This window comes from Crinia signifera, chromosome 1 (genome assembly GCF_055691185.1).
Source record: "Crinia signifera chromosome 1, ASM5569118v1, whole genome shotgun sequence".
NCBI classification, from domain to species: Eukaryota; Metazoa; Chordata; class Amphibia; order Anura; family Myobatrachidae; genus Crinia; species Crinia signifera.
Genome location: NC_139217.1, coordinates 84201668 through 84226114, shown reverse-complemented (window position 1 = coordinate 84226114; position 24447 = coordinate 84201668). Strand labels below are relative to the sequence as shown.

At 45.1% G+C, this 24447-nt stretch overlaps 1 protein-coding gene across 4 annotated transcripts in view; it reads right to left on the bottom strand.

Annotated features, from left to right (window-relative positions):
- NMU (neuromedin U) overlaps window positions 1-22942 on the bottom strand; it is a 76555-nt gene extending 53613 nt beyond the window's left edge. The window contains exon 1 of one of the 4 annotated variants that reach the window (XM_083168742.1): window positions 22617-22942. In XM_083168742.1, the coding sequence (XP_083024868.1) occupies window positions 22617-22905 (289 nt within the window). In that variant the 5' untranslated portion in view covers window positions 22906-22942. The remainder of the gene's footprint in view (window positions 1-22616) is intronic. The other 3 variants (XM_083168759.1, XM_083168751.1, XM_083168768.1) reach the window with 3 other exon arrangements.
- Window positions 22943-24447: the final 1505 nt, after the last annotated feature.

Below are 24447 nucleotides of genomic sequence, written 5' to 3'. Positions count from 1 at the left end.
TCACCTAGCCCACATTACACTGTTACATTTTTGGGGAAAAAAAGGAATGAGAGATAGATACATTTACATTGAATCATCAGCACCATTTCCCAGCACTTTACCAAGTATAGTAACTCTTACTAACTGCTTTGGGGCTTATCTACATTTTGATATAAGTCATTTTAAAAGATTCCTCTCAGATGTCAAAGTGCACACCCATGCTTCTAGGTGCCGCGTTCCAATCTCTTTTCACAATACCTCCATATATGGAACTAGACACACCATTTGGGTGGAGCATAACACGCCCCCTCAGTGGGTCACTGTGCAAGATTCTACTACCAACTATAATCTCCCTGAACTAACCTACAGGCTAAGATCAAGTGTAGTATCTGTTCTTATCAGTGGGTATGGACTGGCCTCTGGCAGAGAATAGAGAAAGGCTGGACTGAGTAACTGCTCTGATGGGCGGAGGGTGTGGGACCCCTCTTTTTTGCCTGGGAGTGGTGAAAAGTCTGGCTGAGTACCTTCACCTCTGCCTTTGGTAGGAGGTGTTGTTTCTGTAAATCCACTGGTAAGAGGGGGGGAGAAACACTGGGCCTAGTAGTTTGAATCTCTTGACGGGGTTCGTAGCTCCCGAAGGATGAGACAGCGAAAGGCTCAGTCTAGTATCCATTCCCAAGGAGCGGAGAAAGGCTGGGACTGAGTAGATGGCTCCTGTTCCAGAGGTTCGTAGCCTCTGATGGGGAGACCGCGAAAGGCCCAGCTTAGTACCTTAACCTTGGGATCGGAGAAACACTGAGACTGAGTAGATTGCTCTTCCGAGGGGGTCGCAGCCCCTAAGGGAGTCAGTCGAAAAGCCCAGTGGAGTACCCATTCCCATGCCAGGGGCTGGAAAATGCCATACGATGGGAACAGAGAAACCTTGGTCGGACGCTGATCGGTCGGTTGCTTGGAGTCCGAGGCTGCACTGTGCCCCCGGGGAAACTCGGGGGTGCTGAACATGCACGGGTGATCCCAAAATCACCATGCACTAGTATGGCACTTGCACTGCGCACTTCCCTTCAGGTAGCGCTGCATGTCCTTACCCCGTCCTTTTGGATGGGGTAGGACAATTTTTCACACCCCCACCCTGGCCTTCTGGCTAGGGTATCTTTATTATTTATTTCTCTTCCCCTCTCACGTTCGTCACTTTTCACGTTACTTGTTTTTTGTAGTTTTGTCACGGTTTTTTTGGGCAGTGTGGTCGACCCTTTCGGGCCTTCCATTTCCCCAATGTGCCGAAGCTCTCGCCTTTTGGGGAGAGCTTCGTGCCCCCCGAGGACGACCCCGAGCCGCAAGGCGGAGGGAAGTCTACTGCGGGTCTCTCCAAACCTTCGGGTGCGTAGGACCCACCGCCCTAACCCTTGGGGTTGAGGAATGAGGGTCTCTCTAAGCTTCGGCGAAGAGGACCCACCGTTCCCTATTTTCCCCTCTTCGGCCTTATGTTTGAGAGGGGTTAGGGGAAAAACGGGGCCCGTCTCCTTCGGGAGATGGCCCACTTCGATCGCACGGCCCCCTTTGCACGTGTTTAGGCACAGCACTGGTGGTAGGGAGCACACCTCGGGCTCCTGAGTTTCTTCAAACTAACCTACAGTGGTACATCCTGCCACTTCCTGCCCCAATACGAATCGAATATAAAGTAAAATTGGTATTGCAAAGGGCCCAAGAAAACAGAAGCATACATCCCAATGAACAGCATCTCCGCAGCAGCCTCCATTTGTGCGTATTACCAGGATGTACTGCAAAATTATTTAGCTGTAAACACTGAACTAAAATCACCGCTCATGATTCAGACAATATTATATGCATGATTAATACTCACAGCATAGGAACAAACAATCTATTGGCAATAAAATATTGCAAAGAACTGTTTTATTATGTAAAAATGCTATACGGAAATCCGCAGCAGGAACACGTGTGAACAGATGGATAAGACTTTTTTTTTATCTATATATATAACTTTATTTATTGAACATTTTAAATAACATGATAAAACAATAGTGCTAAGTTTCCTTTGGTTATAGCAATTCTGTAGAAGAGATAAACAATTTATGGCCGTAATGTAATTATTTACACTGGCAATTCAAATACATATTCTTCCTATGTTTAGACAATTGCTGACATTTATTATTATATATTACGTTTAATATCTGCAAGAGGGTTCGTCATTACACAAACAACTTGTCTCTGCCACTTGTTGATGACTGATAGAATAGATGTAGGCCAAGACAGAATAAGCCAACGCAACAGCCCTTACTTATATGTGAACACGATGCTATGTAATAATAGTGTGATTTATACACACAAATAATGAGAAGTGCGGTAATTGTCTAAGTGACATCTGTATTTTATCTGTATTTTATGTTAGTATCCCATTAAAGGATATTATACAGATGCTGTATTGTAGCTAGTGACCAATTGTCATTAGACTGAAATTGAAAAATGAGTTTATGGCCCACAGCTGATCCATGCGCTCCCCTGCCCAGTGGAGCGATGGTTTGAGACTGCACATTCGCATGTACAGGCTACGTTTGCGAGCTGGTGCGGCGAATTGATTATTCACCAGCACATTCGCACGGAGAAGTGTGCACGGGGGGCGGGGGGCAGCGTGGACGGGTAGCACCCATGGAAACGGACAGCGTTTCATGGGTATCTCCATGAAAACGCTGGGCGTTCCCATGGTAATGCGGCCAAGAGACATACAGGGGCGTATGTACAGGGGCGCCGCAGATCTAAGACACCAGAGAGATCTATGAGTGCTAGAGAAATAATTTCATGGTCGGCAACCATTGAATGATTTCTGCCCCGCACGCAATCTGCGAACGGGTGTTTATGCGAAACGTCGATTAGGATGCGTGTGGGGATATTCGCGGCACGTGCAGCAGATGGACATTTGTGAGGGAGGCGAGTGGCGTTTAGATGACCCGAAAGCTGCGAATTTGACTGCGGGTCAAACAGAATAAGGTGCCTATATGTGGACATCTATAGGACATACAGTATAAAGAACTACTCTTAAGAGCGAAAACAATAGTAGTGAAGTATACTGTGTTACAGTGAGTTATGAATGCAGTTAAATGCCAGCATTCAGTATACCGACGGCATCACCACCACCACTGTCAGAAGATCGACGCCAGGAACTCCAAAAGGATCAGGATGCTGACGCCGGAACACCTACAGTTGGCATCCCGATAGGTCAGGGCTGGGCAACACCGGCCCTCCAGATGTTAGTGAACTACACTTCCCAGGATGCTTTGCATTCGTTTTGCTATGTGGCCATCCTGAAACTGATTCAAGGCATGCTGGGATGTGTAGTTCATCAACATCTGGAGGGCCGGTGTTGCCCCGCCCTGCGATAGGTGAATAAGCGGGTGGCTGTATGGGAAAGGGGGTAGGTTTAGGCACTAGTAGGGGGGTGTATAACACTGTTGGGGGGGGGGGTTGGGTTAGGCTGCTGGGAAAGGGGGGGATTAGGGTTAGGCAGTGGGACACAGGGATTAGGCACTTGTGGGGAGGGTAAGGGTCAGTCTGTGGAGAGAAGGCTAAGGCTGTTGCAATCAGCAAGGGAGGGTTAGGGCAAGGGGGTAGGGGGAGAGGGTTCGCTTACTAACTTCAAGATTCTCCGTATTGGGATGCTGGTGTTGTTATTTTGACCGCCAGCATGCCAACCATTGTGATATTGTAAAACGACTATACCTAAACTGGAGCGCATCATCCCTGCATGCTCATGTGTGACTGTAAGTGGGATGCAGGGATGATGCGCTCCCGTTTTAAGAAACGTTTCAAATACTGGGTCTAAGCAGGTTTTGCGATGTGAAAGCAGTATTATACCCCTTTCCCACTGCAGCTCTTAAACGGTAATTGTAGTTTTTTTTAGCCCTTTTAAATGAATAGAGCTGCAGTGGGAAAGCTCCAGGTTGCTTGACCCATTTAACAAATACCTGTATTTGTTAAACGGGTAAAAAGCAGTGTTTTACCCGTTTAAGACCCTTTTTTTGGCAGTGGGAAAGGGTCTTAAACGGTATCCCACACTGGTCTCCCCCCTCCCCTGGTGGCTGTCCTGCCCCCCCTCCCGTGGTACCTTGCAGCTGGTACCCCCGCTCCCCCCCTCCCCTGGTACCTGGCAGCAATCCTGGGGATCCAGGCAGCGCGGACTGTGCTCAGGCGGAGGAAGCAGGTCCATTAGGAGAGTGTGACTTCATTGGCGGGGTCCCTGCTGCAAATGGGAACTAACGGGCCGCTCATTACATATGCACATATGTAATGAGCGGGTCATTCATATGTGCATATGTAATGAGCGGCTCATTACATATGAGCATATGTAACAAGCAGGGACCTCGCCAAGCTGGGACCTCACCAATGATTTCACATTCTCCTAATGGACCCGCTTCCTCCTGCACAGACAGCGCTGCCCGGATCCCCTTTATGTACTGGCTCAGGACATCAACAAGTCAACAAGCACTGCACGGCCACCCAGCCACCATGCGCCTACAGACCACCTCACTATCCTCTTCCTGTCTGCGCTCCTGTGCCCAGTGAAGATGAGGACAGCACGGACCGCGCTGCCTGGATCCAAGGCTGCCAGGTACCAGGAAAGGGGGGGGGGGGGGCGAGCGGGGGTACCGGAGGGGGGGGGGGGGGAGCGAGCAGAGGTACCAGAGGAAGATGGGGGAGGCAGCGAAGGTAGTGGAGGTACCAGGGGAGGGGGGACAGGGGGGGTACCTTTCAGGCCAGGTACCAGGGGAGGGGGGGGGGGCAGGACAGGTACCCGGGAATGGGTGGTATATTACTGGTGAATTACCGTTTTTTGTACCTTTCAAAACGGGTTCAATGTGAAAGGTACAAAAACTGTAATTCACCAGTAATATACAGTTTACAACATGCAGTGGGAAAGGGGTTTCAGGCTCAGACCCGTTTTAAAGTCTCATTTAAGAATAACGGGTCTTTACTCGTTTCTGCAGTGGGAAAGCAGCATAAGTCAGTTCTCCAGACTACCAGCCTTTGCACGGCAGACTACTATAGTGTGCATTGAGGAGTTAGTAATAAGGACAGGGGACACACTGGGGGTGTAACAGAATTATAGTAGATGCTGCTATGTCTCCTTCTGTGGGCATTCCCTGATTGTTTTTAAAATCTTTTAAAAAAATACCAAATGTCTATGTGATACCTCCAGTGCTTGAAGTGTAAATTTTAAAGTGCGGGTATGGAAAAGTGAAGGTTGTTGCTAAGTGCGCGCTGAAGGCGCGCACGCTCCAGAAAAAGGGCCATGGCCACTTTAAAGTTGGCGTGTCCTTGAGTGTAGTGTGCCACGCCATATACCTCTTATACACATTATGCAACACAATAGTAGACCCCCTTATACTTGCCCCTTAAACCATGGGTCTTCAAACTGTGGCCCTCCAGATGTTGTGAAAGTACAAATCCCAGCATGCCTTGCCACAGTTGTGCTATAAGGGAGTGTTAAAACTGTGGCAAGGCATGCTGGGATTTGTAGTTTCACAACATCTGGAGGGCCACAGTTTGAAGACCCATGCCTTAAACATTATGCGACACACAATGAGCCAAAATTCTAATAGAATTTGCCAAAAATCACATTATACTACCCGGATGGAGCAAAAAATTCACATTAAGGTGCCCATACATGGAGCAATGTGCTCTGTGTGTTTTGAACTAGATTGCATCACATCTAGTTAAAAATGTATGCGATGTGCTAAAGCAGCGTTGTTTTGAACTAAATGCAATGCGATCTAGTTCAAAAAGTATGTGCAGCACATGCTTTTTGTGCTTTGCGATGTGGGGGACCGCCCATCGCCTCGCAAAAACAGGATTGCTCTGTGTTTGGGCACCTTATGCAAAAATGAAAGTGCCAAAATACCCATCCTGGTACCCAGACTGAGCCAAAATTCCCATCCTGGTATCCGGAATGAGCCAAAATTCACGTCATGCCACCCAGACTGAGCCAAAATTCACGTCATGCCACCCAAACTGAACCAAAATTCACGCCATGCCACCCGGACTGAGCCAAAATTAGTATATTAGTACTTATTAGTAAGTACTAACTTGTTAGTAATATTGGTACTTGTGAGTTATCCGGGCTGCCGATTTTTTCATCGCGCCCGAAATCGTGGGCATCGCGTCGGTCGTGGCCGTTATAAGGAGCCGCGACGCGATGCCCGCGATTTCCCATAGACAGTAATGTTAAAAGACACGATGGACACGATTTCCGACACGATTTCCCATAGACAGTAATGTTAAAAGACGCGATGGACCCGATTTCCCATAGACAACAATGTTAAAATAAAATGACAATGTGTAATTGGCCAATATGGGCATTTCACATTGGATATGTTTTAAAAAAAAATGTTTCATGGCCCCCCACCACCGTTAACGCCACCCCGCTATTGACGCCAACCCGAAGCGTGGCGAGCGCAGCGAGCCCGCGAGGGGCGGCGGTACGCGTCCTCCGACCTTTTCATACCCCTACTATCCACTAGGGCGTGGAGTGAGAATAGAATAGTGTGGCGAGCGCAGCGAGCCACCGAGCCCGAAACGTGGCGAGCGCAGCGAGCCCCGCGAGGGGACGCGGACACCTGTGAAGCCCGCAAGGGCATGCGGATACCTGTGAAGGTATCCGCGTCCCCTCGCGGGGCTCGCTGCGCTCGCCACGCTTCGGGCTCGGTGGCTCGCTGCGCTCGCCACACTATTCTATTCTCACTCCACGCCCTAGTGGATAGTAGGGGTATGAAAAGGTCGGAGGACGCGTACCGCCGCCCCTCGCGGGCTCGCTGCGCTCGCCGCGCTCCGGGTTGGCGTCAATAGCGGGGTGGCGTTAACGGTGGTGGGGGGCCATGAAACATTTTTTTTTTAAACATATCCAATGTGAAATGCCCATATTGGCCAATTACACATTGTCATTTTATTTTAACATTGTTGTCTATGGGAAATCGGGTCCATCGCGTCTTTTAACATTACTGTCTATGGGAAATCGCGTCGGAAATCGTGTCCATCGTGTCTTTTAACATTACTGTCTATGGGAAATCGCGGGCATCGCGTCGCGGCTCCTTATAACGGCCACGACCGACGCGATGCCCCCGATTTCGGCTAAATCGCGGGCATCGCGTCGGTCGGGTGTCCTTAAGTTAAGGACAAAATCGGCAGCCCGGATAACTCACAAGTACCGTAATATTAATTAAAACAATAGTGGTCCTTTGCATCACACCAACTTGCCTTCCAGAGGCAGGATTGCAACAGGTTCTAAACTATACTGAACAGAAGTTCTATTGTGTTCTAATGTCTGCAGTTTTGGGGATTCCGATAGGATGTGGCGAATCGGTGGATGGCAAACCCACGGAAAATCAGCTGAAAACTGAAATAATTATACCCCTATGAATGCAACATCAGACTATTAACACAGCGGGAAAAATCAATATAAAATAACACAATTTACCACAATCACCAATTATTCAGTAGACCCCTAGTGATCATCACCTGACTTTTTACTTGGTGTATAAACCTGTTTCAAACGCACTTTCTGCTTCTTTTCCAGCTTTTCCTGGACTCTCACATCCTAAATTCCATGTATGAGTATGGCAATTCAATTGTTATAAAAGAGTTATTACAAATGAAAGCTGACATATAAATGTAGTTATCAATGTAACAAGAGGAGCATTGTGTATTATTACTTTCACCACTTGTCTGGACAATCAGCACTGTCCAGATTCCAATTTATATAGTGACTATAACTAATTCTCCTGTCTCTATACCTGAGGGAACTTGCAATACACTCCTGTGCTGCACAATGCTACACTTAATAGGATAATAGGATAATTATGTAAACTAAAGCGGAGGTATAAATCCTCCACAGTTATTCTTAATTAATTATTTGATTGGGTTACAGCTTATTGCCTAGATTATTTTCAACATAATTACATAAGCGCACACTGATTTTATTACTGTGGTAATTAGTTCTGTTCCTGGAATCAATGTCTTACACCAACTCCAGGTTCTACCAGCCAAATGTAGAAAAGAACAAATCATGAATCATATGTTACATACGGTAGGTGCAAAGCTATTGTAAATGTATTACACCATGTATATTAATTGTAAAGTCAACAAGTTCTAATATCTATTTAGATTTATATATTTAGATTCAATTTGAGAGCACGGTATATTAACTCATTAGGAAATCATAACAATTCACTGGGAATAAAAATAATTGTATAACACAGTGGTTCCCAAACTGTGTGCCGTGGCACCATAGTGTGCCTTGGGGAACTTGCTGGGGTTCCCCAGACTGGTGTTTCATGTCCATGAAAAAATTATGACCAATTTAAAAGGCAAATTGTAGGCAAACAGAAGTGAATCCTGACCATTAGCACACAACTAATACTAAGGATGAAATATAAACACAAATTACAAATCTGATACTCAGGGTTCCTTGATTCAAAAAAGTCTGGGGAACCACTGGTATAACAGTTTTATAGCTTCCAACATTTTTTAGTTCGGAATGCGGGACCTGCCCAAAAAGGGACGGAGCCTCGGGTGGAAGGAGTGGTGCCTTGGGCAAGGGAGCATGGTCGAGCGCCACTTCCCCCTAGTTTTCAGCATTTTGGGGACATGCTCAGCGCTCTCTATATAGCTGGTAAGCCCCTGACTCCCCTTACTGTAGAGCAGCGGGGTTCACTGGCTCTCCCAACTGTCCCCCTGCCTGTGGGACACTGCGGCATGTCAAGTTAGCGGGACTTTTGGGAGGCATACAGTTTGTAAAGTGGACATTACCCAGAAATATACTTACAGCCTCTGAAATATCAAGGGAATTCAATTGGGCGCAAGGTTTAGTGAAGAGATTATCATACTTCTGAGAAGCCCTAAGGTCACACACCATGGGCCTTATTCGGCATGGATTGCTAAATAGAAAATACGCAATCCAGTCGATTATCGCCTGGTTTGCGCATGCAAGCCCGTTAATTCTGCTTCAATCACATTTTGATTGACAGGAAGCCATTGTTTAAGGGGAGGAAACATTGAGTTTTGTGGGTATGATCACTTCCAGCCTGTTGCTTTAGCAGAATTGTGGAAGCATTAGACCGGTGCAGATGAAAAGTGCTCTTCAATGTCCTGGTTTCTGCGAATGGTTCTGCAGATGCAATTTGGGCATTTTTTTGGTTTCTTTCTGGGCAGCAACTATCGGATTGCAGCAATTGCTTTTTTTGCACTTTAGCGATCTACACTGAATTAGGCCCTATGGCCGCAGGAAGTAAGAAGCTGGAGCCACTGCAGCTACGTATGAGATCGCAGTCACCACAGCACACCTGAGTTTTTGCTATCACTCCCGTAACTGCCCACAAATGGTGCCTTTCAGTCACTCTGCGAATAAAACCTCACTGCTACCCCCATTACAAGACCAGCACAGCAGGTGCGCAGTGCTGTCTAACTGTATGCGCATTTGGCCGATAATCTTTGAACTGTGTAAAAATCGAGCTTATAACATCAGTGTTATGTGTTCATTTACTTCCTATTTATTGACTAAATAGGCTAAAGTGCCGCAGCTACTGAGAAACCAGATCAGATAATGTATTCAGAAATTGCCCACAATTAAATCACTTCTGACAACTTTTTATTTTTATTTGAAGTGTTATAGTTAGATTGCTTTTCTTAAGGGCCCTGTCACATAAGTGGGCCATGTGACCAGAAGAGCTATACAGATTGGTGGCCGTAGCGCTTTTACCCACCACTCATACCAATGGGCCTAATTCAGACCTGGTTGTAAAGCTAATATTTTTAGCAAATGGGTATGCAAATGCCCCCCCCCCACCGCCGTCCGAACATCCTCACCGCTTTGCATAAACATCCATTCACTGGGGACTGTAGGGGGGCAAAATTATTTGATGGTCGCCGACAATGGAATGACTTTTCCCCTGTTCGCAAATATTTGACTGATCTTTATTTGCAGCGTCTGGTCCGAGCATGGGACGGGCGGCTGGCGACTGACCCACCAGTGTGGGTGCAGCCTGCAGAAAGTCCTGCAATCATAAATGGGATCAAACAATGGGGGTTATTCTGGTTGATTCGCAAGGCTGTGAATTCACAGCTTTGCGAGTCCATCACACCTCGCCCAGGGAATGCCAGGCCCCCTCCCCCCCCCCTCCTTGCAGCGTGTGTTTGACTGCAGGGCCTGCAATTGGATAGTTAACATAAACATCCATTCGCAGCCTGCGGGTGAACACCCACATCATTCAATGGTCTACGACTATTGAATGATGTGGAACATGCACGTATATCTAAGTGACTCTCGGGTTACTTAGATTTGCGTGCACCCTCAGGAGGAAGTGGGCGGGCAGCTGACATCCGGTGATGTCAGCTGCCTGCCCCCCAGCACTGATGTCACGCCCCGATTACCATGGGAACGCCCGACATTTACGTGGGAAATTTTAGTGGCAAAAAGAAATGTTGTAAGGACCGCAGGCGCTCTTCAAGCTCACATATAGTAAAAACAATTTATTGGTTAAAAAAATATCAGACAGGACAATGTCTCCGGGTGCACCCTGCTTGGCTCCAGAGGATTGAGGATGTGAAGGTTACTGATCCAAATCAAACTGCAGTAGTGCCGACGTGTTCCGAGCTTGCTAGCTCTTCCTCAAGGCAGCCTTTCAACCAATACATTGTTTTTATTAAATGTGAGCTTGAAGAGCGCCTGTGGTCCCTACAACATTTCTTTTGCCACTAAAATTCTTTTGGTGTGAGGGACACCAAGTAGGATACCGGGGCGGCTCTAACAAGTGGAGGGCCTAACGAAGGTGTCACAAATTACCTATCCATATTTACATGGGAAAGCCCATGAAACACTGGGTGTTACCATGGGCGCGATTATCCGCCACCGCCCCACGCCCCCCCGGCCACAGCCTTGGGTGTGTGCAACCGGCAAACAGTCTGTTCGGTGTGGCTGCCCGCACCTGGCATATCCACATGCACAGAAATGACCCTGCACATGGGCATACGCCCACCATTGGTCCCTGTGAGAATGTTCTGGTCTGTGCAAATGGGCCAGAATAACCCCCAATGTGTGTGGATGGGAGAAGCACATCTTGTGAGGAGCGAAGTGGTCAGGTTGGGAGATACTTTGAGATAAGAGAAGAGATGCATGTTGGTGGAGTTTGGTTTATGGCCTTAAGTAAAAGTATTTTAGAGTGAATATTTTAGAATACAGCAATGGAGGGAACGACAGAGCGGATTTGTCTGGCGAGGAAGATTAGCCTCACAGCTGCTTTCATGATAGATTGTAGTGGTGAGAGTCCGTACTGGGATGACCAATAAGGACACAATTGGGAATCAACTGTTTGCGAATCAACTGGAAACCCACTTGACAACTCATGATATGTATGATCCATTCCAATCAGGATTCAGGAGAAGACATAGCACACATATATGTGCTAAATGATCTTCTGACGGCAAGAGACGAGGTGATTGTTCAATCTTAATCCTTCTGGATCTCTCTGCAGCATTCGCTAATGTGGACCATGGGCTTCTGATTGAGTGCCTGAATTATTTCTGTGGAGTGGATGGCACAGTACTAAGCTGGTTCAAATAATTTCTCACTGGCAGGTCACAGAGTGTGTCATCTGAAGTATACTCATCCACATCAGTGCCACTGCCATGTGGTGTCCGACAAGGTTCTATACTATACCCCATGCTTTTTGCAGTGTACATGCTGCCACTGGGTGAAATAATTAGGCACCATGGCCTGGGCTACCACTGCTATGCAGATGATACACAACTGTACTTGTCCTTTGCTCCGGGCAATGAGAACCCAATAACAATGGATGCAGTGGTCGAAGTGGGGCGGTATACGGGGGTATGGCATACCCCCACTTTAATCTGATCACTCAGCAGCACATATTGTGCTTTTGTAATACCCCTGTACAACGGAGCAGTCTGGATGGGGACGTTGATGGACAGGGGGGTGTCCGAAGGTGCGCACTATATTCACTCTTTACTTTTCCATACCCCCACTTCAAAATTTCCACTTCGACCACTGAATGGATGAGTGTAAGTTCACTGATACTGAGACAGAATCCTGATAAAACAGAGGTCCTTATGACAGGGCCTCAACATCAAAGGACACGACTGCAGCATAGCCACCCAACTGGAAGGACACTCGGGGGTACAGTATTACAATTACGTTTTATTGTATGTAAAAATGGCACATCGGTGCATGAAGGAAGTAACTGAAGTTAGATAGCGATATCAAAAGACTTCCTGTTTTGAAATCCAATAAAACACTGGGTGCAAAAAAACTTTTTTGCATTTTTTTCCCAAGGTTTTACTGATAATTTATATAGTGATATCCAATTTAGATTGTATGATAATAAGCACAAGTTCTCCCGAAAAGACACCGGTTCAGTGAATCCTGTGTGTTTTCGGCCGACATCACATGACATCAGCCGCCCATCCTGTCTTCATCCCGGCGCCCCAAATAAAAGTCAGTTCAGACTGACTTTTATTTGCGAAGGCAGGAGAAATCCTTCGATGGTCGGTGATAATCAAATGATTTCTCCTGCACCGGCGGCCTGGAGGCGATGTGTCTTCATTACACATCCCCTCTTATAGTTGCGAGGGGAAATGGTGGTGGTGGGGGGCATACAGTGGCGGCCACACAAATGCTGGGTAAGCTGCGAGATTCACAGTTTACTGAACAAATCAGAATCACCCCAAATATTCCTGAGAGACCCGGGCATGGCCGGCTTATCACGGAAAACGAGATAGCCCTGGAAGAGCCTATCACCTGCGATCAAGGTAAGATATTGTTAGAAATATGAATGTATACTGTATATACTCGAGTATAAGTCGACCCGAATATAAGCCGAGGCACCTAATTTTACAACAAAAAACTGGGAAAACGTATTGACTCAAGTGGGACCCTCACTCGAGTATAAGCCGAGGGGGGCGTTTTCAGCATAAAAAATGTTCTGAAAAAGTAGGCTTATACTCAAGTATATATGGTATGTAAAATAAAACATTGCTAATGCATATACATGTCTTTCCAATACATATTTATCTCTAGCAGCCAGAATGTGTCTTCTATCATACGCTACTGTAGCCAGGACCAGGCCTGGGGTAAACCCGATCACCTGGGAACAGTGTCATTCATTCATCTAATTTTTCCCAATATAGCTCCAGAACTCTTATACATTAACGTCATCCGATATTTGAATTTGGTGACAGTATAAATATGCAGCAATTAATTAACATGTTGATACATTCTGATCCTTTCTAAATACATACATCTGACAGAATATAAAAAAAGTCTTAACTTTCCTGAGCCTCTATAATTACCATAATGTCAAATTCCCTGTATGATAAAGTAATAGCGTATTAACATGGGGGCATCACCAGCAAATAGGTGCATATTAATAAGGAGTTAAATACAATGACTGGTTAATGCTAATGTGTGATTTATTTGGAGAAGTCAGAGTTTAACATGTTTCTTTCTGTGTTCTTTGATGGAAGTTTAACACTTTCATGGGGTTGGAAAATGAAGATGGTCTATCATTGGGCTATGGTATAAGTACAGTATGATATTACTAAGTGCTACAGGTGTGTAAGTAATACTCAAGGGGACATTTATCAAAACTTCTTAAGAGGACAAGTGGAGGTTTCGCATAGCAACACAACATTCTAGTTATCATTTTGTTAGTACATTTTATAAAATGATAGCTAGAATCTCATTGTTTGCTATCCATTTGTCATCTTTTGAATGTTTGATAAACTTCTTATCCTAATGAAATTGGTCTTTATTTATTAAACCGTAAAAGCCATATCTCTGTAAAAAATGGGTGTTTTCCCTATCAAGGCTAGCAATGTGCAATTACTGGCGGAAGCCCTCACCAGTGAAGATATTTGTCAGGTTCTCCAGTCTTTCTAAAGGTCCATACACACTGGGCGTTTTTGCCCAGCGTGTATGCAGAGAGATGATGGGGAAAATCGCTGAGATAAAAATCACTCAGTGCATAATCACTGAGCAATTTTTGCCCGTCTTGTCCCAGTGGTGGACAGCTTTCCACGTTACGCTATGGAAATCTATCCACCCCTAGTACTCCCTACTAAGGAGTGTGTGTAGAGCGCAATGGCTGTGAATTTATTGGCAGGATTCTAGGTCACGTGATTAGATGATACCGTAAATTATATGCACAATAATGACCAGTCATAGCAACATTTTCATCTATTGTGTACGCATCCAGGGTCAACAGAGGACATTGTTAGCGAGCATGGCTCCCGCTCTCCACATCTACTATTGCTCGTTGTGGACGGCATCAGCAAGAGTCCCATCGTGCAAGACCTCACTAGGTACACATATCCTCTAATGTGTATCCAGCATTGCTCGGTCATAGCTGTAAAATTAGTAAAAAGATTTAAAGGAAAAAAATGTTTAAATGAAAGGGGATGCAGTAATGATGTTGATACTTTGGGTCAACATTCATAATGCTAACACAATGTAGACAGATATTTTATTGTCATTGTTGAATTGAACATGTCAGAATCTACAGAATGTTGCCATTTTCAAAATGTCAACATATGAAATGCTGACATAAAATTTTGCCATTTTGTATGGACCATAGTTAAAGGGTTAGGCTGCCGCTGGGAGGGTTAGAGATAGGTTCTAGGGGGAGGAGAAGGGTTATGCTGGCCACACATCAGACCAACTTTCCTCCAACCATCCAACTAGTTGGTTGGTTGGACTGAAAATCTGGCACTGTATGGGGGCAAATGTCAATAAGCAATTTGCTCACAAACTCAGGTGAATGGACAAAAAGATTCGGTGAAATTGTTTAAATCAAATAGGTTCAACTACAGTACATTGTCTGAGTGACAGTTGTTGTCCATTTTCTGATTTGGGGAAACAAATGGGTTAATTACAAATTACATTTGCTCCTATCTATTATCAGGTTTTTATTCCATCCAACCAACTAGTTGGATGGTTGGAGGAAAGTTGGTCTGATGTGTGACCAGCATAAGACTGAGGAAGGGGAGGGTTAGATATGGGTTCTAGGCAGGGCAGGGTTGAGAGATGCACCAGGGTGTGTGTGTGTGTGATGCGCCAGGGGGATGGGTGGGTCGCCACTGCGTCCAGGGGGGAGGAGGGGGTGACCACCGCCGCCGAGTCTGGTTGGTGCTGTGGCCTCCGCCGAACCCGGGGAGTGGGGGGTTTAGGGAATGCGCCCACCACCGCAGAGTCCCGGGGGGAGGGGGTGATGTGGCTTACCTGGATCCAAGGGAGCTGCTCCAGAATGCCGCCCTCCAGTGGCCCTGGTTCTAGGGGGATGGTTAGGCTGCAGGAGGGGACACATAAGGGATAGGCACTAGGGGCATGGTTAGCCTGCAGGAGGGGATGTTTAGGGTTAGGCACCAGTGGGAGGGTTAGGGTTAAGCTGTAGGAGTGGAGGTTAGGGTTAGGCACTAGGAGGGTTAAGGACAGGGCCGGACTGGACATCTGGAACTTCTCGCAAATGCATAAGCCGTAGTGCAGAAAACTATCTCTGGTTGCTGAGGCTGATTCTGAGCTGCATGCACAGTGACTGTAGTTGGGGACAGCTGCGGAGCCCTGATTTACTACCTTATTATACTAAGGAGAAATTTAATTCAGCTAATACCAGGGTCCATGCAAGTGGAAAGGTGCGCTGCCATCAGCTGAAACCATCAACATTAGTAAAAGCACTTGCCCCATACTTGCCTACTCTCCCAGAATGGCTAGGATTCTCCCAACAATTGTGTGGAGCTCCAGGCCCCCTGGTAGAGTGGGCGAGTCTACCGGGAACTAGCTAGATGCTAGAGATCAGTCAGAAATAGGCCTCTCTTCCCTGTATGCATGACTCAGGGGTCTATGTACTAAACCTTAGCCAGAGAAGTGGATGGAGATAAAGTACTAGCCAATCAGCTCCTAACTGCATTTTGAAAATGAATGTTAGGAGCTTGTTGTCTGTCTACTTTATCTTACGCCAAGGCTTAGTACAAAACACAAAACTTCTGTTACACCCAAACAACACTGCTATGACACTCTCACAATGGTGTAAGGGTGGTTACCTGTGAGTGCACTTGCTGCCCAGTTCCCACCTAATTTGCAAATTCACAGCAAGACAGATCTGGCCCAGTTCGGTCCGACTCAGAATTGGACGGATATAAACAGTGATGCAAACAATTGTATTATAAACTCGCCATGTGCATCCATGCACCCTGATCTGTCAGACTCAGAATCAGCTCCATTGTGTATAAAGTTCTTATAGCAAATGACAAGCAGTACCGCGTGACTACATTATTATTTTACTAGTAATATGGACCAGACATCTAACGAGATCAACCCTACCCCTGCCAACTGTACTTAGCCTGTGCTTCTCATCTACTGGTCTGTGCTGCTGTCTTCCATGCTACTGGGAATGCCCCTACTCCCGCTGCTCATGGCAGACAGGTCAGCCATAATTATTACATGGATTATTGAAATTTTTTGTAGCCTTTACATCACCTATGACCCTCGGGGGCTGGTATGATATAGACCGGCTGCAAATGTGCATGCCTTGGGGGGGTGGAGTAAACTGATAGGCATAACCAGTAGCGTAACATAGGTGCGTCAGCCCCCGCCAGGACTTGGAGGAGCCAGCGCCGGTGGGGTAGGCAGAAACAGCAGAGGGGGAATGAAGGAGCCAGCGCCTGAAGTCCCGGGGGCATAGGTGTGAGCACGGGGAGTGCTGGGGGTGCACAGGCACCTCCTAATAACCAGCACCCCCCACATGATTGCAGCACCTCCTAATGGGCTGCCGAGAGGGGGGGACGGGTACAGTTTGCCCGGGCGACAGATCAGCTGTCCATCACTCCCCTGCTGGACCACTGCTGCCATCAGTAGTGCTAACTGTACCGAGTGCAGAAGCTCAAAGACCGGGCCGGGGGTAAGAGGATGCACTGTTGGCCCCCCTCCTCCATCCAGTGGAGGGCTTCCCGTCCGAGCCTGCACTCACCTACGGGCAGCAGCACATCAGCACTGTGAGCAAATCTCTCGCTCTCTCCTCCTCCCTGCATGATGTGGCTGCAGCCATAGTGACCCTAGTTATGCCACTGGGCATAACCACTGGTGGAGACATGAGTTGGGGGGCCCTTTATACATTTTGCTATAAGGCCCTCAGAGTTCTAGTTACAGCCCTGGGTGGACAGCAGTGTTGAGGATGGACTTCCGAGGGTATAGGTGAGAGTTTGGCAGGCCAGTGAGGAGTAGGTTACAATAGTCTATATAACAGATTATAAGGGAATGAATGAAGGCAGAGTGGAGAATAACACTCAGATATAGCAAAGCAAGAGGGGACTTTAGTGAGAGACAGTTGAATGTCATCAGCATATACAGTAGGTGGTATTGGGGACCAAAGGAGATGACGAGGTCCCTGAAGCTTAAGGGAGAACTTTAAGTTTTACAAATCTGAACTATTGCAATTTGATGTTTAAAAGTTAGAAAGATCACTTCTGAAAGAGAATACATTCTGGTTGGAGGTCATCACATCGGTAAAGTGTCAGGCTAGTAGCATCATCCCTAACATTTTATAATGAAATAAAACAATGTAATTCTCAATAGCCAGTACAAACTTCAGGAAAGAATGGGATACAGTCATGGAGATAGGCCCTTTATCATTGGTAGAACTCATTTTGAGAGAATGATAAATAATTTAATTCAATGAAGATATACAAGTGATAGAAGGATGAAGCCTTTCACCTTTTGGGCCTAATTCAGAACTGATCGCACTACAAATTTGTTCTCAAAATGGACAAAACCATGTGCACCTCAGGTGGGGCAGATGTAACATGTGCAGAGAGAGTTGCAAATACGACTTCTGAAATGAGTTAAATTCAAAATGTCTCCCTAGTGAAATCAATATAAAATTCTCCACAAAGAAGAACGGTTTTGTACACTTAATGTATAGGTGTATGATGTTTTTAAAAAAATATGCCTAACAATTTCTTTTCATATTATCTATGATAATCCTAATTGATTGATAGACATACAATACTGGCGTTATCACAATAATAGCATTATATTGCTCACTAGAACGTGGGATGTGGTAACAAACAATATGACATTCATTGCTTGATGCATCCCCTCTGATGTCACACATACGTAATATTGCTCTATGGATTATGCTGCTACATCACCACCCACACTGCTCTGTCTGAATGTTTTGATACATGTCACAATATTCATTTTCTGTACCGTGACTGTTTGGATGTTGACAGACAGATATAATTTTGCCACAAGCTACCAAGTAAATACTAGGGGTGAAATGTAATAGGATGAGAGATTCAGAAAGTTAGAGATTTGGTAAGAAATCTCCAGTTTTTTTTAAAGCAGCAATCATTTACACGGCAAAACCAGATTGATTTTGCAGTGTAAATGATTGCCGCTTTAAAAAAAAACTGGAGATTTCTTAGCAAATCTCTCATTTTCTGAATCTCTCATCCTATTAAATTTCACCCCTAGGACTTTTTAATACATGTGCACTGAGTAAATAACTAAAACCACAGGGAAATGAACATCGCTGGCTCTTACTTGTCCTAATTTTTATTATACATTTATTCCGATGAGAATAATGCAAAACAAATATGCAAATAGGTGAGACCCAGCACTTAACCCTTTGAGTGCCAAGTGAATTTGTCAAAATAGGGGTGAAAATTGCCAAGCAAACATTTTTATTTATCATAATGACCTGTAATATTTACCTTATATAGGAACTATAAGGTGAAACTTAATAGGATGAGAGATTCAGAAAGTGAGAGATTTGCTAAGAAATCTCCAGGGTTTTTTAAAGTGGCAATCATTTACACTGCAAAATCAAACTGATTTTGCAGTGTAAATGATTGCTGTTTAAAAAAAACTGGAGATTTCTTAGCAAATCTCTCACTTTCTGAATCTCTCATCCTATTAAATTTCACCCTCAAATTTTTTTTTTTTTACACATTTTTATTTGAATTTCTATAACAAATGTGAGTGACGCTGGCATATTTAGTGGATATTTTGCACATCTCTCACAGAGATGTTGGAACTCAAAGGGTTATTGCCTATGACCATTAGTACATTATGGCAATTGAAGACTTTTCCAGCTTGCTAGTAATGATGAACAGACATTATCTGTCACACTACAGGTAAGTCTGTCTATTACTTCAGCAAATCTCTGCACAAACCTTACAGGTCACACTGAAAAAGATCCAAGTCTCATTAAAAAAGGTTGTGCCAAGAACTTCATACACAGTAAGGATTGTTATATTGTATTGTAAAGCTCATTATTATATGTGTACAGTTAGAAAATTCTCTTCTGAATTCCATGATAACTGACCACTGCTTCAATAGATCATTTCTTCCTTACTATAGAATCGGAAATATTGGACCCTTTTAAATCCATTTCATATAAATATGTCTAGCCATTCTTATAGCCTAAAGGAAATATATGTAGTATAATGGGAGGAGGAACACATTAATGTTTAGGATCATTTAAATTGACATTTAAAGCAAACAGAGTAAAGGTCCATACACACTGGGCGACTATGCCCAGCGTGTATGGACAGCGAAGATGCCAATCATCGCTGCGGGGAAAGCCGCTCAGTGCATACAAACTGAGCGGCTTTCCCCCTGCCCAGCGCCGATGGAGGTTGGGGGGGACGGCGTTGCAAAGCCGTCCTGAAAGCCGCTCATCTGCTGGTATAACCAGCAGATGAATGGCTTTCCCGGCGATGTTGCAGGAGTGCGCAGCAGTGCTGATCGCCGGGCCATACACATTGGGCGTCTTTCAGCTGAAAGCCGCTCAAACTGGGTGTTTTGAGCGACTTTCAGCTCATAGTCGCCCAGTGTGTATGGGCCTTAATATTACTCTTTAATCATAATTTAAAGTAAGCAGAGTAATATAGTACACCATTATAAACCATTAAATAAAAATCTCTTTTGGAAATGTGCATACATATACTGTAAAATGTTATGTACTAAACGTCTAAAATTGGATAATCTTGGCAGAGAGTTAGATTTAGGTGGGGTTTGTACTTCAAACTGAAATCTAAATTGCAGTGTAAAAATAAAGTGCCCATTATTTACTCTGTGCAGAAACAAAATAACACCCAAATCTAACTCTCTCTGTACATGTTACATCTGCCGCTCCTGCAGTGCACATGGTTTTGTCTATTAGAGAGATAATTTGCTTTTATGAGTGAACCAGAATCAGGCCCATTGTACCATGTAATACATTCTGAGCACACTGATTTACAGTAAGGTCGATTTCCAGTTCCTTAGTGAACTACTGCAGGTATCAGGGGTATTGTTGGTACTGGATGCTAGCTGGTGATGCTATGGATACACAATTGTTGGGATTTTGGCTCCTATAAATTGTAGACCCACCTAAAAATAACTAATTCCGTCACTAAGTGTGCTGTATCAGAATGTCAACAATGGTATTTAGTGTTAAATCTCATTCTGAGCCTGACCATAATCCTAGTCCTAACCTAACACTAATCTAAGACTAACCCTAACATGCATAACTCAAACCCTACATTTGTGTCCACATTCTGGCTGTCAACATTAATAATGCCAAAATTCTGATAATATCAACATTATGTCAGTGTCAACATTGTGAATGTCGACATTCAGACTATGTTGGCATCCTGTATGTCAACATGGTGACTCATACTCTATAATTTATTATTATAATTGAATTCCGCAGGTCCTCAACTTCCCAAAGCCCACATGGGCTTTTTAGTATGTATGCATCAGAATGGGATCACTGATCCTTAATGACAGAGCCCCAACTGTTCATACAACTACCTACTATTCTGTACTGAAAGCTGGACACTAGAGGTACCTGTAAGTGCCTGCTACCTCAGTACTCTACCCAGCGGTCACATAGTGTGCCTGTTGGGCACGAAATCTGTCATTGTGTATGCAATCTAACACACACCTACAGCACAACTTCTGATGTGAAGATACCAACAGCTTTCATGCCAGACACAGCACAGCTCTGCCACTGCTTACTACTTATTTCCTTGACCAAACTGAAATAATGGAATAAACCTGGACTCTATGGAGTCATGTATATTAAATGCACTTATTGGGCATATACTGGGTAAGATAGTTCATGCCACATGCTATAAATACAGCATAGCCTAAAAAAATTGCACTCAGGACATTCTGGGCTAATCTCAGTAGTTCATGTTAAAAGCAAAGCTCGAAAAAACCCTCCTCTGTACAAGTGCCTTAAATGATGACAACAATAGCGCTGGTATATACTGTAATATGATCAATAGAGCTGCCACCACATCATGCAGTGTAAGGGACAGAGCAGAGCTGCTGCACATGCCCAGTGTACCAGCTTCTTCTACCACATTTACTGTATGTGTGGATCTGAGCCCTCAACCATCGCAATGGACCAGAGAGTAGCTGCCAAGAGGAAGGGACAGGAGCCTTACCATGAAGTGGGAGATTGTGAGCTTAGAAAGTGCAGTACTGGTTCTATTATGTTTTTGAATTTATTTATTATATGTTTAAACATTTCCTGACCACTTTAATTGTTTTAAACAGCCTATAATATAGACCATCTGTACTGTTAAATATTAATACTGTACTCCAAACAGTATCCAGTGTATAAAAAGACCAATTTTTAGGGCTGTTACCGCTCTCCCAGACTCACATACTTACTCCAAAGTGCTGCAGAATGGGAGATTGTGGATTACATTTGGAAACCCCCCTCTAAAAATCCTGCGTTTGCCACTGTAAAGGGTAGACGTTCCAATCTAAACCTGTACATAATCATGCCGGGTTATTGAGGGCACAGACTTCCACATCTTTCACAAAGCAGCTCCAACACCCACAACACCGTACTTCCAAAATCTTTCATTTAACACAACAGTGTCAGACAAAAACCAGCAGATCACTATTCAGGTGGACGAATGCCTATCTGAAACTTCCTCACCACAATCCTGCATAGGTTCACACACAATGCCCAGGAATAATCTCATTTTACCCAGCTGTCAGTTCCTACAATCTCTAATGCATGGCATTTTAATGAGCAGTATTTGGAGAAAACCAAATTATGAGAACAGACAGGAAAGAGGATTTCTCCATATGTGTGTATGTGTGTAGAGGTCAGTAGGTGAGGAGTAAGGAAAGGCAGACAGACATGCAGCCATGTGCAGGGCTTCTCAAACATGGCATGAAAGAAGAGATTCGCAGAACCAGAGACTCTGATTTACCATTTAGATGTTACATCTACTGTAAATGATAAATCACACATATTTGCAGGTGTTGGCAGGAGAGTTTAAGTACTAATAAGCACAATAATAACACACACAAAACTATAGTAGGGTAATACAAGCATGAAGAACACCAGGACAGAAGGAGAATATTAGGAAACAATTTGAGGATGGACTACATCATATTACGTTAGATTTCAGCTAACAGCCACAGGCAGCATTGCATGTAAGAAATATTTACTACATGTAAGGTGATTATAATGGTAAGCTGACTGCAGGTACCTGTTGCTTTTGCTGATGAGAGCTGAGAAGTGAATGCATAGGGAGGGAAAGCTTTCTCTTACCTTGGCAGATGCCAGTCCAGGACACTAGAATAACGAGAAGCAGCAGCCCACACGGAGTCTGCCCCCTGAAGTTGTGTTGGTGGTGCCTGCTCTGGGCGCTGTCCTCACTGGCATGGTGCTGAATTGGATGCTGCCTCTTGCAGCTACTGGAAGTCAGCATGACGTTAGAGCGCAGTTTTCCCTGACTAGTAGAAGATGAGAAGTGAGGAAATCCTTGCTGCCAGCTCCTGCTCACAATCCCCGGGCTCCTCTCCTGATTCTCTGCCTCGTACTTATATAGTGTAACCATGTGGCTGATCCGTGCAGATCGCGGTGCGCACAGCAGGGACTATCGTCATCAGCTCGCAGTCCCCCCCACTACTTGCATCACCCAGCGTTTCCGCACAGGGGCCAAAAATAATATATAACATTGCTTTATTACTCTGTAACTGATTGATCATATGCTTTTTACATAGTAGTTAACTTTTGCATTCATCTACATTTTTTCAAACCTGGTAACACTGCCCTCTTTTTGGGTTCTTGTAGAGATTTATTATCTCATAATACAGACATGTTTCTATGAAAACTGACTAGATTAGAATTTGTTGCTAATGTTGGGGTGTAGTTATCAAGCAGCAATAACCAATTTTTCAGTGTTCAACTGACCCCCATCCCCTAACCCTCTCCAGAAAGAAAGGGCTTTACTGCTTTTCCCTATTTATCAGGAGTGAACCTGCATCAAAATAACAGATTTCTCCAAAGATCCCCCAATATCACATAGTATTGCATTCTTCTAGTCTACTATGGGGACTGTGAAGTTGGGTCAATATAACAAACTGCAAAATGCATAGAAACGGGACTAAGTAAAAACCGGACCCGGACAAGCCCATGGAACGCCGGAGCGGACATCAAACTCTGCATTGTCAGGTCCGGGTGAGTGTCCAGTCTGGGGGTTGTCTTGTGCGGGGGGGGGGGGATGCCTGTGATAGCTTTCACCAGGGACATGGAGAAGGGAAGACTACAGCCTCCCCGTTTGGTCTGTACCACTCTGGTTTTTGCTACATGCCCGGATCATACAGGGAGGCTTTATGCTCTTTCTCTCCCTGGTGACAGCTGTCACTGGCAGCCCCCCCCCCCCCCCCCCCGCAGGACAACCCCTGGACCAGACACTACAAGCTCCTGAATGCAGGGCCGCCAAAAGAAATCCTGGGCCCCGGTACAACAACTTCCTGGGGCCCCCACAGATGGAGCTCATCTGCGGACCTGTTGTTACGCCACTGCTTCCAAGGTGGATACAGGGACAAAAATTTACACCGTAATGCCTATTACACATGTCACACACCCATTACATATTATACAACATGCCATAATGCTCATTACATGTTATGCCACACACCGTAGTGGGATGTACACATTATGCCATACACTGTAATACCTATTACATATTTTACCACATGCCATAATGCCCATTACACATTATTCCACACACCGTAATGTTCATTGCATATTAGGGGATTAACATGCTTGTTGCCATGGATTTACATGCTCTGCCATGGGTTACATGCTTTTGCCAGGGGTTAACATGCTCGTTGTCATGAAGCTACAGTATGTGCTCTGCCAGGGGTTACATGCTGACTTCCAGAGTTGTATCTCAGCCCCAGCAGCATGCCGGAAGGTAGCAGACACAGAGCAACCAGCCATCCACTTTCCACCTTATTACACAGTGACCTGGACATAGGTGGGGAACCCGGTCAGCGACTGCTTAGCTGGAGACATGGCACCTGCTGCTGCTGGTGGCGGCTGGGATGGGAATGTGGGGAGCAGGGCGGGCTGGATTCTGCAGAGTGGGTGG